Source organism: Podarcis liolepis (genome assembly GCF_965112155.1).
Source record: "Podarcis liolepis genome assembly, chromosome: 18".
In the NCBI taxonomy this organism is placed as follows: domain Eukaryota; kingdom Metazoa; phylum Chordata; class Lepidosauria; order Squamata; family Lacertidae; genus Podarcis; species Podarcis liolepis.
The window spans coordinates 257010-271227 of NC_139572.1; the positions used below are offsets into that span (position 1 = coordinate 257010).

The window sequence follows — 14218 nt, forward strand, 5'->3', positions numbered from 1 at the left end:
TCTAGCAGTTCTCCAATACTCTAAATTCTTATGATCTGTTTGTACCACCACCTGATGTGATGCCCCTTCCAAAAAATGCCTCCACACTTTAAAGGCAGCGTGCACAGCTAAAAGTTCCTTATCAAATATGGTGTAGTTTTGTTCTGATTGATTTAATTTTCTAGAGTAGAATGCACAGGGTCTCCAGTCCCCTTCCTTGTCCTGTTGCAGCAGAATGGCCCCAATAGCCCTATCAGAGGCATCAGTTTCTACCGTCATACGTTTACTTGGATCTAGGTGCATAAGTTATTTTTCTGAAGCAAACACCACCTTTAATTTATCAAAGGCCTTCTGTGCTTCCTCAGTCCATCTGAATGGCCCCTTGCCTCTTAGACAATCAGTTAGTGGCGCTGTGATTTTGGAGTAATTACCTATGAATTTACGATAGAAATTAGCAAATCCTAAAAACCTCTGTAGATCTTTCTTAGTTTTAGGTGCCTCCCATTCCACCACTGCCTGAACTTTACTGGGGTCCATGTGCACCCCTTTGTGGGAAATGCAATATCCCAGGAACTCCACCTTTTGTGTGTGGAATTTACACTTCTCTAACTTCACATATAACCTGTTGGTCCTCAATCTCTCTAACACCTGTGTGACATGTTTTACGTGTTCCTCCATACTTTCACTATATATTAAGAGGTCATCTAAATAAGAGACACAGAACTGATCCAGTATACCTGCTAAGACGTGATTGATGAAGGTTTGAAATACCCCTGAGCCATTTTGCAAGCCAAAAGGCATTACCAAGAATTCAAATGCACCATACTTAGTACAAAAACTGGTTTTCCACTCATCCCCTTCTCTGACCCTTATCAGATTATATGCTCCTCGTAGATCAAGCTTGGTAAAGACTTTGGCTGACCTTACTCTCTCTAAGAGGTCATCTATACGTGGCAGTGGGCACACACGAGGCTTCATTTGACTGTTAAGGATTCTGAAGTCACATACTAATCTTGGTGCCCCTTCCTCACCTTTCTTTTTGACAAAAAAGACAGGAGCACCCCCAGAGGCCGTAGACTCTCTAATAAAACCTCTCTGCAAATTCTTTTGCAGGAACTCCCTCAATGCTGCAGATTCTACTTCCGACATGGCATATATCTTGCTTGGTGGCAACTGTGCCCCAGGGACTAGATCTATCTTGCAATCATAGGGCCTATGTGGTGGAAGTTTATCTGCTTCTTTTTCACAAAAAACATCCTGATAAGCCGTATATTGTGATGGAATCTCACTTTCATTCCCCATCAACTTCCCTTCTACCTCTGTTCCCATTACTTCCACCGAGATTTTTTCCCTTTTGCCCCAAACAATGTGTCATACAATATATCGAACCAAAAACCAAAGATCTTTGATGCCAGGCAATTACCGGATTATGACGATTGAGCCAACTCATGCCCAGCACCATTGGGTGCCCAGCTAGTTTGGTCACATGAAATGCCCTGGTCTCTGAGTGATGACCCATATCCATTCTCATTGGTGGAGTCTCATAAGTCACTTCTCCTGAAAGTAGCGGTCTGCCGTCGATTGTTTTCACTCGCAGTGGGGAACTCAAAGGTAACAAAGCGATTTTGTGTTCCTGTACCAATTTCTGGTCTATGAAATCTGCTGACGCTCCTGAGTCTAACAACGCCTCTACCTGGACGCTGTGTCCATTGGGTAGTTGTAGTTGCACCTTCACCGTTAGCCCTGGGATAGGTGGTTCCGCGTGAGAGCCTTCTATTGCTTCTCCACCCGGCTGCAAGCTCCCATTTCCAGCCGGGGACATTCGTTTCCCTGATGCAGTTCCTCTGGGCAATTGTCGTGTCTCATGTCTGCTCCAGATAGAGACTCCCATCCTTTATGATTGTGACATTGTCGTGCTAGATGCCCTGGTTTTCCACAGACAAAGCAACGCCTTGCATCTCTTCCTTTCCCTGCATTTCCTCTTACCATGGAAGAGGTAGTAACTGGGAGGGGTCTGGCTGCTCCTAATTCCATGGGCTCTGGCCGCTCTCGTCCTGTCACGTTGCCCGCTCTGCTCTCTGTACTTTCGATATTATTTTCCCGCCACCGTGGTCTCCATTGTTCCTTCTTTTCACTAGCCCTCCGTTCCACGCGTAGGCTCAATTGCAGGCACGTTCGGACCAGAGAGTCCAAGGAACTAGGTTCTGGCATTTGGGCCAATTGGTCTAAAATCTCATTATTCAGTCCTTCCCTAAAAAGGGCTGCAACTGTTGGGGAATTCAGATCCCATTTTAATTTCTGCACCAGCAAACTAAAGTTGGACCAATAAACTCCCACAGTGTCTTTTCCTTGTCTCATTCTCAACAGCTGCCTAGCTGTGGTTGTTTCATGCGCAGGGTCTAAGAAAATTGTGTCTAGATACTGCAGAAAAATTTGTAGATTTCCTAGGGCGACATCCCTCCGAGATATGAGGGGTATAACACAGTCCTTAGCCCTCCCTTCCAAGAAATTAATCACATAAGCAACCTTCTCTTGCTCAGATTGAAATTCTTTATCCTTTATCTCAATTATGTAAGAAATTTCTGTCTTGAAAGCCATGTATTCAGAGCTTTCTCCCTTGAAGCTACGTGGACGTACAGTAAATGTTTGACTCACTCTATCTCCACACGTCGATTGCAGCATGGTTCTATGTTCTCCCAGTGCTGCCGATAGTACGTCGACTTGACTTTTCAACTGTAAGTTCTGTTGCCATAAGTCCTGTAATGTTAGCTGGAGCGCGGGGGTTTCTCCTTGCCCAACTGGCGCCACAGCTCCATCCATTTTGGTTTCTCCTTCTTTACTTATAGTGAAGAGGCGCAGAGCAGAAGGTATTCTGTCAGGACTGGTCGTTGTCCTCTTCAGATCACCACACAAACGCTTCTTGTTCTTTGATAAAACTTTTTATTGCGTATTAACAAACATTCTTATAAACAGTTCTTAACTATTATTCCTCAGAGTCACTTCTTTCAGATACCTTCTGAGCTCTGCTTCTCCATGACCAGCCACTCTCAAAATGGCGAAGGCGCCTTTCCCTTCGCTTTCCCGCTCTTTTCCTACCCTCCTGGCTAGAGCTGGCCTGGATCTCCCCTCCTCCGAATCTGAGCTAGAACTGAACCCTTGCCTTTCCTGGGAACAACCGGTCCCTCCCTGTTGTTCCTCTTGCTCCCTTCTATTAGATTCACTGCTCTCCTCCCCCCCTTGGGGAATGCTTTCTCCCTCTGATAAACTGAAAACCTCTAATTCTTCCCTGACACGCTGAACTAACAAAACCAGGGCTGCTGCTTAGCACTCATCGCGCCAGTAACTTTTGAAAATACAGATATATCTGTGTCTATTTCAACAGGAAGAGCAGAGGCCCGAAGCAGAAACAGGCCATCCCAAAGGTGAGCTGGGTGGAGAACGTCCAGAGATTTGTTGGGCTGCGTTTTCCTTTAGAAGAGAAACCGTTTCAGGGGTGGTTGGGGGGCATAATGATGAAAGACAGCATAGAATAAATAAATGGTGTCAGTTTCACGTTGTCGCGCCCTGCAAAAGGTGTGTGAATTTGACGCAGCACCAGAGTCAACTTGCTAGGCAATATAGAGAGAGCTTGAGACTCTCCGTTTCAGGGTTGTGGGTTTGAGGGGCCCCTTCTAATGCTATGATTCTGTGATACGTATGAAAGTTACATCTCACCCTCCCTTCCAAAGAACGCCATTTAAAAACAAATAAGCAGCAATATTCCGAAGCAGATGAGAGAGCTGGCGTGGTGTGGCCATTAAGAGTGGATTTTAGGTCCTAGTCTGACACTCCATCTGCTACATGGCACTAACTCCAAGGCCTTCTGGTCAGAGATCAGGCACTTGAGGCAGCTCAGTCTTAGCTTGGAACCAAATGCCAAGTTTCCAGTCCTCATGAGGAGGTGGGGAATCAGGGGTGCTTAGGCCCATTGCCAGAGCACAGCGGTGCTTGGCTGTACGATGTCAGTGGAAGTGCAAGCTGAACCCCTCGCGCTCAGTGCCAGCCGCACCCTGCCGTTGCCGAGGGATTGGGGCTCGCTCCGTGGAGGGTGGGGCTCTCTAGCTGTGTCCCCTTTGGCTGCAGAACCTGCTGGACTCCAAGTCCCTGAAGCTCATTGTGAGCATGACGTTGCACGACCGGACCACCAAGTCCCTCCTGCACCTGCATAAGAAGAAGAAGCCGCCCAGCATCAGCGCTCAGTTCCAGGTGAGCAGCGGCCCCTCACCTGCGAGGGAAACACGGCAGGGAGCTTCCACTAACCGAGACACAAAGATCCGTGAGATTCCAGCTGGCCACTGTGATTTATTCCAGGGTTTCTCAAACTGTTGTTCTACGACTCCCACCATCCCTTCATTTCACTTTTAATTTGTATACCGCCTTTCTGCATTACTCAACGCAAGGCGGTTCGCGGCAACAAAAATATGCAGCAAAGAACACGCACCTTATAATAATCTGATCCAATGCAAAAAGTCATGATAAAACATAACTTTAAAGTAATATTCAATAATCTATAACAGCACATAATAGAATTAACTCTCAAAGCGTCAGCAAAGAATAATTACACAGAAATTCATTCTTGACAATTACAGTAAATACCAAACTGTGATCAATAAGAATCACTGTGTTAAATACCACAAAACCATGTAAAACGATCAAATTGAGAGACACACAACTTCCCCACCACTTAAACCCTGACCACTGGTCCTGCTAGCTAGGGATGATGGGGGTTGTAGTCCAGCAGCAGCTGGGGAGACCCAAATTTGAGAAACCTTGATTTATTCTCTTATTTATTAGTTATTTGGTTGTATTCCACCTTTTTCTGCAAGGAGCTTGAAGGGATGTACACGATTCTCCCGCCCTGTTTGTTTAATCTTCACGACAACCCTGCGCGGTGGGTTAGGCTTGAGAGGCAAGGCCTTGAGGTCACACCCAGTGAATGCTTCATGGCCCAGTGGGAGGATTCGAACCCTTGTCTCCCAGGCTCTGGTCCGACATTCTAACCACTCGTATGCCTGCAGCCCACCCAAAGCGGTTAGGTTGGCCTCCCCCCCACCCCCCACTGCCAGACCAGCTCTCTCAAGGGGCAGCGCTTGACTCCTCTCTCGCACCTGTGACTCCTTGCAGACCTCTCTCAACAAGCTCCTGGAGACCCTGGGGAAAGCCGAGCCCTTCTTCATCCGCTGCATCCGCTCCAACTCGGAAAAGGTAGGGCCTTCCCCCAGGAGGCTGTTGCCTTATGCTGGCGCAGGAGCAGCCGACGTCGATGCCGCTGGGCTCCCAGCAGGGGCGGGGATGAGAGTGACGGGAGTCTGGAGCCCAGCAGCGTCTGAAAGGCCACAGACGTTCTCCACTGCTAACCTCAGAAGTAGCGTTCCCTGGGGTGCGCAAGAGACGGAGGAATGCCTCTCTACGTAAGAGCAGGGAGCGCCTCTTCTCAGATCGGGGATGAGGACCATCTGTGCTTTTGGGCTTCAGTTTCCAGCAGTCATGGATGATGGGAGCTGTAGTCCCGCCTCATTCTTGGGGCACCACATGGGCTAATCTTGAATTAGCACAACGGGCTGATTAGTTGCAGCTCTGAGGGGTCGAATCCTGCTCCTTCCATTTGCCAGGCACAGACTTGAGCTCTGCCAGTGTGCAGGATCCAGAGAGTGCTGGTGACCTCAGCAAACCACATCCCTTGGGGTGGACGGGGCTTCTCCCCGGGGAGGGGAGGCCAGCGCAGGCAGATCTCTGCTTGACCCTCTCCTGCTTTCTGTTCCAGAGGGAGCTCCTTTTCGACGAGCGCCTCGTCCTCCAGCAGCTCAGGTACACAGGGATGCTGGAAACCGTGAGAATCCGCCAGTCCGGCTACAGTGCCAAGTTCACCTTCCAGGTACCACTGAGCAGTGGAGCAGGCAGCTCTCTCCCTTGCCCTCATGCCAGGGAAGAAGACCCCCCTTGCTTCAGCATCCATCAGAGATCCTGGCTGGGTTTATTCCTGGCTTGGTCTGGGGCAAAAGTGTGCCCTCCTCTGCAATTCATTGGGGCACTGAAAGATTTCACTTTTTGAAATATGGCCACCCTACTTTAATTAGTTTATGCAGCCCTACTTTTATACGCTCTGGCCGGCAGCATCTTTCCAGGGTCTTGGGCACAGAGACAATTACACCTGCCACCTTTCAGAAACCGGAGATGTTTGCTAAGTTGTTTGCTTCTTGTCGCTGCCTCCCCAGGATTTTGTCGACCAGTTCCAAGTCCTGCTGCCCAAGAGTGCCAAAGCCTGTAAGGAGGAGATTGCGGCCTTGTTGACGAAGCTGCAGCTGGGCGCCGGCAGCTACCAGATCGGGAAGACCAAGGTCTGTCCTTGTGGGGCTTCTTGTTGCTTCTGAGCCGACCCCGTCTCCCTCCAGGAGCCGCAAAGCCTTCTTAAGAATCCTTGTGTGTGGAGATCAAGCCGCCAGGGGGGTTTTGAGCGCAGAAAGCCCTCTTCCTGGGGGTACATTGATTTATTTTAAAAACTTGTATGAATCACACACATGCACCTATAGTCTTTCTTTTAATTTTTTCATTCGTTTTCATTTTTAGCAATGGTCATCATACTTAGATCATAAACATTTTACAAATAGGATTCTCAAAATCCCAAGACTTCCCTCCATGGTTTCTCTAAATATTCTTTTCAAACTGCATCGTATCTTATTCTCTAAATTTTCTTAAAACTCAGTGGTAACCATGATTCTCACTTCATGGCAAGTGTTGTTTTTTTACAATCCTGCCAATGTTTTTAATTGCTTACAGTGCTCTTTCAAGCAGCTTATAAAATTTCCCCATTCTTTATTAAATTTATTGTCCTCTTGATCTCTGATTTTACCGGTCACTTTCGCCATTTTGGCTTGGTCCATCATCTTTATCAGCCATTCTTACATGCACCTATATTAATCTTAGATATACACAGTGCTTTTTCCAGCTGGAACCCACTGGATTTCTGGCACCTTTCAGGTGTGTTCTGACAGCTCTTTAGGCTCATCAACTTTGGCTGCTCAGCATCGCCCACCACCTCTTTTACTAGAGAAAAGCCCTGGATATATATGTATACAAGTGGTATACAACACGAAACAACATCATTTAAACCAAAACACAGCACTAAACTTTTAAAAAGTATAAAAGCATAGCAAACCTACAGCATTCACCTTCATTTTGGAGCTCTTTGCCTATTGGTATCAGGCACCTACTAAGTGCAGTTTTGTTCAGACAAGCCTACCTTGATGTTTAGAAAGCTGCTGTGTTTTAACCAGCTTTTAGTCTGTTCTTAACTTTTCAAAAGTCCTTTAGCTGTTGTTAACTTTATTGCTTTACCTTTTTTTGTAAACCGCTTTGAGGTTTTTGTTTGTTTTTACAGTCGAGCTGTGTATATAAGTTTTACAAAATAAATTAACGGGCATTGCGTGGAAAGCGTGGCTTCAGAGCCACCGCGGTCGCTCCCGAGCAGCGCAAGGGGCCAGTCTTGGTCCCTTTCCCCAAGTGACCCCGGCTGGCGCCTCCCTCCCTCGGCAGGTGTTCATGAAGGAGGCCGTGCGGCAGGCATTGCAGGACACCCTCCACAAGGAAGTCATCCGCAAGATCATCGTCCTCCAGAGCTGGCTGCGGATGGTGCTGGAGAGGAGGCGCTTCTTGCGGGCTCAGCAGGCGGCCGTCACCTTGCAGGTAGGAGGGTCGTCCATCCTCTCCCCACCTCACAGAAACACAAGACGCTCCCTTGCGCAGAGTCCGGCCCGTCCTCCTGTCCTCCTAGGGATTTCCTGCACCGACAGGCAGCAGATTAATTTGCAGGTGGGAGAGACTCAGTCCACACCACCTGAAATGGACCAGAAGCCAGGTGGGCCATCTGCCCCTACGTGCTAATAATAATAATATTTTCAATAATTTTGTTATTTAGACCCCAGCCGTTTCATTTCATTACAGTACTTGCTGATGTTTAATTTGAGTGTTTACTCTTGGATTCTAATGCCTTACTGCATACTGCTTTATTTGGTATAAGTTTTTTTAAAATTTATTGTGACTTTTTATATAGGATCTGATTATTATTTTAAACAACTTATATTAAATAAAGTAATATTCAGTAGTCCATTAGAATATAATAGTGCACAGTAAAATTAAATATCAGCAAATAATAGATTCACTCTTAACAATTACAATAAATAACTTCTAAACTGTAGCCAGTAAAAACAGCAGCATTTGCAGTGCAGAAAACAACACAATACAATGTGGGAAGCGAAGACGCACAGCTTCTCACCTGTCCTTCCTGGGCCCCCCAGGCTTGCTGGCGCTCCTACCGCGTCCGGAGGGCGCTGGAGAGGGAGAACGCGGCCCTCTACATCCAGTCGGCGTGGCGCGGGTACCGGGAGCGGAAGTCTTACGGCCGGCAGAAGGCGAGGATTTGCCTTGTTCAGGCTCTGGTCCGAGGACACCTGCAGCGCAAGAGGTGAGGGGGGCAAGGCACGCTCTGCGCATTTTGAGCCCCGGGAGGGAAAACGGGGGTGCGGGAGGAGAACCCTGCCTGATCAGACAAGAAGTCCGCAGGGCCGCCTTTGTTCAGCCTTTGCGCTTGGTGTCTCCCTTCATTTACTCTTACCGTACCCCATTAAACCAACTGTTGATTCCCCACACACACCTTGCAATCTAGATTCCATCAAATGATCGCCGACAAAAAGCGAGAGGAAGAAGCGGTTGCGCAGGCTCTTGCGGAGCAGCAGCGGCAGCAGCAGGTGAACGGGCTACACCAGCCAGAGGAGCACGTCTCAAGCCAGGCTCTGGCAGAGCCCACGGAGGCGTCCCTGGACCAGACAGGCAAGGCAGAGGACGAGGAAGGAGCCGGGAGCAGCGGCGACAGCAGGGACCAGTCCCCTCCGCTCTCCCAAAAAGGTCTGGCCAGCAGCCGGGAGAAGCGGGCGTTCCGCCGGCAGAGGGGCCTGGAGCACAACGAGCTGCAGAGCAAGCATGTTGCCTTCTCGGTGGACGACCCCCGCAGCAGTCGGGAAGGCGGCCCATCCAGGGGGGAAGGGGGCCACGCGCCTGAGCGGTCCAGAGCAGAAGGGGAGCAGGAGGCGGGGGTCTCCCCTCAAGCGCATCCTGGCAGCGTGCCGGGACAGAGAGCTCCAGGCAGCAAGGAGGACCGGCTTCCTGTGGACGGTGGCATTCCGGCCCCTGCACTGAAGCAAGAGGACAGAGCTGGGGCAAAAGAGGACTCCAATGGACTGGGGAGGCAGGACAGCCCCAAAATCCGCGTCAGCCAGAGCTTCACGTACCCCGAGAGGCCCACGGATCTGGCCCTCGTCCACCCTGGCGGCCTGGCCAGCAGCTGGAGCTTCCGGAGCCCGGCCGACAAAGGCCGGCGGGCGTCTCAGAAGGAGCTGGACAGCCCCCCTTCCTTCCACATCCAGCGGTACCAGGATGACCCCGGGAAGCTGCGGGACAAGCGGGAGAGGTGGAAGGGGAAGAGGCGGCTGGCCGGAGGCGGGCAGAGCGACGGGCTGAGCCAGTCCTTGGACGAGAGGGGGCAGCTGGCCCGGTCTCCCTCCCCACAGCTCAGGTGAGCCCTGCTGCACCCGGCTTCCAGGGGTGGAAGGAGCACTGAATCCCCCAGGACTCTTTAGGGGAAGCCAGGAAGCAGCATCACAGCGCTTGAAGCGCATGCTATAACTACGGCCATAGAGACATATGAGCCTCTGGCCAGGAGAGCTTTTGTAGAGTCACATAAGCCAGAGGAGAGCAGTTTCCCGGCTGGATGAGATACTGAGAAGGATCAGAGAAAGAGCTATAACGCAGGGTTGTGTGCCTGTCCCTAGACTTGCTTGATTTCTTTCCTGCCTGTCAATCTTGTGGCTGCGGCCTCCGTATTTGGAGGGGTGTTGAAAGGACCGGAGGGAAGCCGCTTTCCCCCCCCAACCCCTAAAAATGCAGCAACCCAGTGCTGTCTTATTTTATAGGCAGACAATGCGATATCAAAGCCAAACGACAGTGGCCAAAGAGGGCTAGCTTTGTGCTAACGGTTTGTCCGCGCAGATTGAAATCGTGCCTGTTCTTGGCCTCTTTCCAAAGCCGAGAAACACCTGCAGCCCCCCAGCAGCAGGCTTCCCAAAGGAGCCCCCCGATCCCTGGAATGGGTGGCTCCATTTGAAACGCCTCTTTCTCCCTCTTTGCAGGAAAAAGGAGGCGGCGTCTTCCTTGGACGACATTCCCAGGCTCTCTGCCCCCACCCAGGTAAGGGCAGTACTCAGGCAGATTGGACCTGGTTTGTTTGGTGGGGGGGCAGTTACAGAATTCTTCCCACCACCACAGTTTGAGCAAAGAGTGGCAGAGGGTCCTACGAGTTGCATCCGGCCGAGTTCTACGCAGAGAAGACTCGCTGGAACTAACAGGTGGAAGTTGCTTGTGCATGTTAATTTCAGGGGTTCTAGCCTGAGTGGGATTGGGTCAGTACAGCCCCAGTGTGTTATTCCTGCATCAAACCAGCTTGCTAGGAATCACAAGCAAGGAGAATGGCTGCTGTGGGGCTCCAGCCCTGCTTGTGTGTTTCCATCTGGTCAGCCCCTGTAAGGACTCGATGCCGGGCCCCTTTGGGTTGGGTCCAGCTGCTGTTGGAGTCTTCTTCCTTTCTCACGAGCAGTTTGCTTCTTTCCATCTCGCACAACAACCTCAGAACCTGCTGGAAGGTGACCGGAGCGACAAGAAGCCTCTCTCACCACCCAGGCAGGCCCAGGAGTTGCTTCCTCCTTCCGTCCTGGACGCAGCCAGCCCCACAGCCACCGCCGGCCAGCAGGTGGACGGCAGGTATGTGCTCAGGCTCTGCTTGTCCAGGCAGAAAACCCAAAGGGCTCTTTCAGTGTAGACATTGGCCCTGGAGAGGCCCCCCCACCCCCACCCCGTGCTGTCCTAGTATCCCAGACCCACTCTAACAACTTAGCGGTTGTTCTACAAAGGGAGCTGCTCTGGTGCAAAATTCATGGTTGGCAAAGCCCCTCCTCCTTCACCTCTTAGGGTCCCAGGCCTTGTTTTCTACAGGCCCAGCCATGCGTCCCCAAGTTTGGGCCTTGTGGGACAGAGTCGCCCCTGATCCTGAGAGTCATTGTGGGGTGGGGGGAAGTGTTCTTCCCCCTTAGGTCCCCCCCAGCCGGTTCCTATTAGCCCCACCTAGTTTAGCCACCCGGATTGAAAGCCAGGTGTATGATGATGGTGGTGATTATTTTTTATTATTTATACCCCGCCCATCTGCCAGCTGCTTTGAGCAGCTTGGAGGGAAAGGGGGGTTGCTGTGTGATGCTGGAAATAAAATCCCAAGCAGCGGCAGCTCCTTCTGGCTGGCAGGCCCTTTCATCCTGCCGCCACCCTCCTCCTCAAAGCCTCCTTTCCCCCATCAGGTCTGCCTTCAAGAGCCCCCTGTGGAAATTCTTTGGGCCGAAGCCAGAGAGGAAGAACCTCAAGGAGAGTCCCAATGTGTCGGACGAGGGCGAGAGTTTCCAGCTCCTGGCCTGCGTGCTTCCCATGGAGGGGCCAGCGCAGAGGGCGGCAGAAGGTGAGGTTTATGAGGAGCCGGGTGTGTGGTCAGGAGAGAGAGAGAGGCAGGCAGAAGGGAAGAAGGGAGCCTTTCCTGGGTGGCTGACCTCCAGGTCTCGCAAGCATCTTGCCTCCTGTACAAAACATGCAATTCACATTTGTTGCTCTGCCTACCTCTGCCTTGCCACCCGCAGGCGGCCCTCGGAAGCTTGCCCAGGAGAGAATGTGGCCCTCATACCAACAAGCGTTTTCCCCTCCCCGACATGAGCTGAAGGCTTGTGCGTCTTCTCTGAGGGGTTTCTAGCTGAGGGGGGTTATGGGCTGGCAGAGAAGAGCCTCCTTGAGCCCCGCCCTCTGCGTTTGTCCCCCGCAGCTCCCTCCGGGCCTCCGGACCACCCCCCTGGGGAGGAGCGCCAAGCCAAAGAAGGGGGCAAGGCGAAGAGAAGCCGCACCCTGAAGATCAGGAAAGTGAAGACAGCGCCCGAGAAGTGGCGAGCGCCGTTCCTGAGGGATATCACCAACGCCAACGAGCTGAAGTACTTGGACGAATTTCTTCTGAACAAGGTGAGAGTGGCCCAGCCCAGCCACAAGAAGTCAGGGTTTTTGATTCTGGATTTCACTTCATCTTAAAAAGCTGTCCGGATGCCTGAGATGGCTGCATCATTAAACAGAGGAATCAAAGTGACTTAACCAGATAGAGCACAAACAGATAAATCCAGATTTTATAGAGATTACAGAATGCACCTTCCTCTTCAGAGTATCGGCAATTAAATCCGTGTCTCTGCTTCTCCCGCACCTCCCAGATAAACGATCTCCATTCGCAAAAGTCCGCCATCGAGTGCTTGTTTTTCGAAGCCACCGAGAAGTTCCGTGGCAACATAAAGACGATGTACTCCACGCCCGTAAGTAGCACTGGGAGCGGGGACTTCGTGTCTAACACCCTGCTCCCACCTTTCCAGACTGAGGAAGCGCTTCCCCAGCAAATCAGAGGGGAATCCCCTCTAGTCCAGAGCCCTGTGCGGCAGAGGCGGCTGCCGTTGTCGATCGGGCAACGTGCGGCTCGCTGTTAAATGAATGAACTTGCTGCGCGGCCTCTTTCCGCAGAACGGGCAGATCCACGTCGGCTACCAAGACTTGATGGAGAACTACCAGCTGCTTGTGGTCAACATGGCGAAGCAGAGGGAGGAGAAGGAGGTCAAGCTGGTCCTCAACCTCTTCCAGTCCCTCCTCGACGAGTTCGCCCGCAGCTACGCCAAGAAGGAAGACCTGGGGCCAGCCAAGGTCTGTGGCGGCTCTTCCTTCCCTCGTGGGGCCAGCCAGACTTCCCAGGAGAGCTTTGTGGGTGTGGGTCATATGGATCGCTTAGGGAGGGAGACCTGTGCCCAGAATATCCTCCCTCTGCCACAGGGGAGACCCCCCCTTCCTCCCGTTGGGGCTGTTTTTATTGTCCCCCTCAGCCAGTTTTGACTCTTGGCAGGCCAGATCCTCGGGTAAAAGGGTTGGGAGCTATAATTCCCATCCTTCCTAACCTAGCTGTGCCGACACTGAGGATGATGGGAAGAGAAAAGAGAGGGGGGAATGATATTTTTTCCTTCTCATTCTCCCCCCGACCCCCAACAGCAGACCAAGGCTCAGAAGAAGAAGCGGAAACAGGAGCGCGTGGTGAGTGGCATTCCGCCAGTGCTGAGATTCGGTCTACCCTGGTGGCTTAAGTGGGAATAAGGGCCTATCTCCCTGAGTCCCCATGCTCCTAAGCATGTTAAGAGCGCCGTTCCCTCTGGAGAGAAGCGGCGGAGCTGTAACACCCCTTCCCTTTGCCCGTCCCACTTGCAGATCGAAGAGCTGAACGGACACATGTTTGGGAGCTACCAGGTGAACATCCTGCAGTCGTGTGAGCAGTGCTGCTCCTACATCTGGCCCATGGAGAAGGCCTGTCTCTGCCGCAGTAAGTGCGGGGGGGGGAGAGGGAGGGGCTCATGGCTTTGCCACCCGCCACCCTCCCTTTCCTTTTACATTTCCGGCACACCTTTGAGCTGGTTCTGCACGTTTTGCCATTTTACTGGGTGTCACATTCCAACGCTACGCCGTTTCTCTCCTCTAGTCTGCAAGCTGACTTGCCACAAGAAGTGCCTCTGCAAGATCCAGAGCGGATGCATGTCCTCGGCTGGAAAGAAGGTGGGCGACGCACACTCCCCCTGCCCAGGCCCCCCCCCCCGGGGTTTGGGGCTGGGTCTCCCATCAGCCCCAGGTGGCCCGGCCATGTTGCAGTCCAAAACACTTGAAGGAAGCCTGGTTTAGAGTCTGTCTGTCTGTCTCACACTCTGCCCCCTCTCCCGTTCCCAGGGCGACCACGACCTGGAGCCCCGCCACTTTGGGGTGGGTGTCGGCGCCCTGACCAGCGAGAAGAACTCTGTCCCCGTCGTCATGGAGAAGCTGCTGGAGTACGTGGAGATGCACGGCCTCTACACGGAAGGCATCTACCGGAAGTCGGGCTCCGCCAACCGCATGCGGGAGCTAAGGCAGGCCCTCCAGGCGGGTAAGCAGCAGCTTTCCCAGGGAGCTGTGCTGAGGAGGAGCGGTGGGAGGCCCCCCCCCCTGCTCTGGATCCAGACCCTGAGTCTTCCCAGGAGCAGGAGGACAGTCCAGTGGTACCTTGGTTTACAAAGTG

At 52.0% G+C, this 14218-nt stretch overlaps 1 protein-coding gene across 14 annotated transcripts in view; it reads left to right on the plus strand.

Moving 5' to 3' along the window:
* Positions 1–14218, plus strand: part of MYO9B (myosin IXB) — a 50313-nt gene that overhangs the window by 31128 nt on the left and 4967 nt on the right. For 11 of the 14 annotated variants that reach the window (XM_083483570.1, XM_083483575.1, XM_083483567.1 and 8 more), the window contains 18 exons: positions 3362–3401; positions 4102–4224; positions 5143–5223; positions 5783–5893; positions 6234–6356; positions 7552–7701; positions 8313–8479; positions 8681–9586; positions 10200–10257; positions 10697–10827; positions 11415–11569; positions 11924–12114; positions 12354–12452; positions 12655–12831; positions 13171–13212; positions 13384–13495; positions 13652–13725; positions 13894–14086. In XM_083483570.1, the coding sequence (XP_083339696.1) occupies positions 3362–3401; positions 4102–4224; positions 5143–5223; positions 5783–5893; positions 6234–6356; positions 7552–7701; positions 8313–8479; positions 8681–9586; positions 10200–10257; positions 10697–10827; positions 11415–11569; positions 11924–12114; positions 12354–12452; positions 12655–12831; positions 13171–13212; positions 13384–13495; positions 13652–13725; positions 13894–14086 (2933 nt within the window). The remainder of the gene's footprint in view (positions 1–3361; positions 3402–4101; positions 4225–5142; positions 5224–5782; positions 5894–6233; positions 6357–7551; positions 7702–8312; positions 8480–8680; positions 9587–10199; positions 10258–10696; positions 10828–11414; positions 11570–11923; positions 12115–12353; positions 12453–12654; positions 12832–13170; positions 13213–13383; positions 13496–13651; positions 13726–13893; positions 14087–14218) is intronic. The other 3 variants (XM_083483564.1, XM_083483563.1, XM_083483569.1) reach the window with 1 other exon arrangement.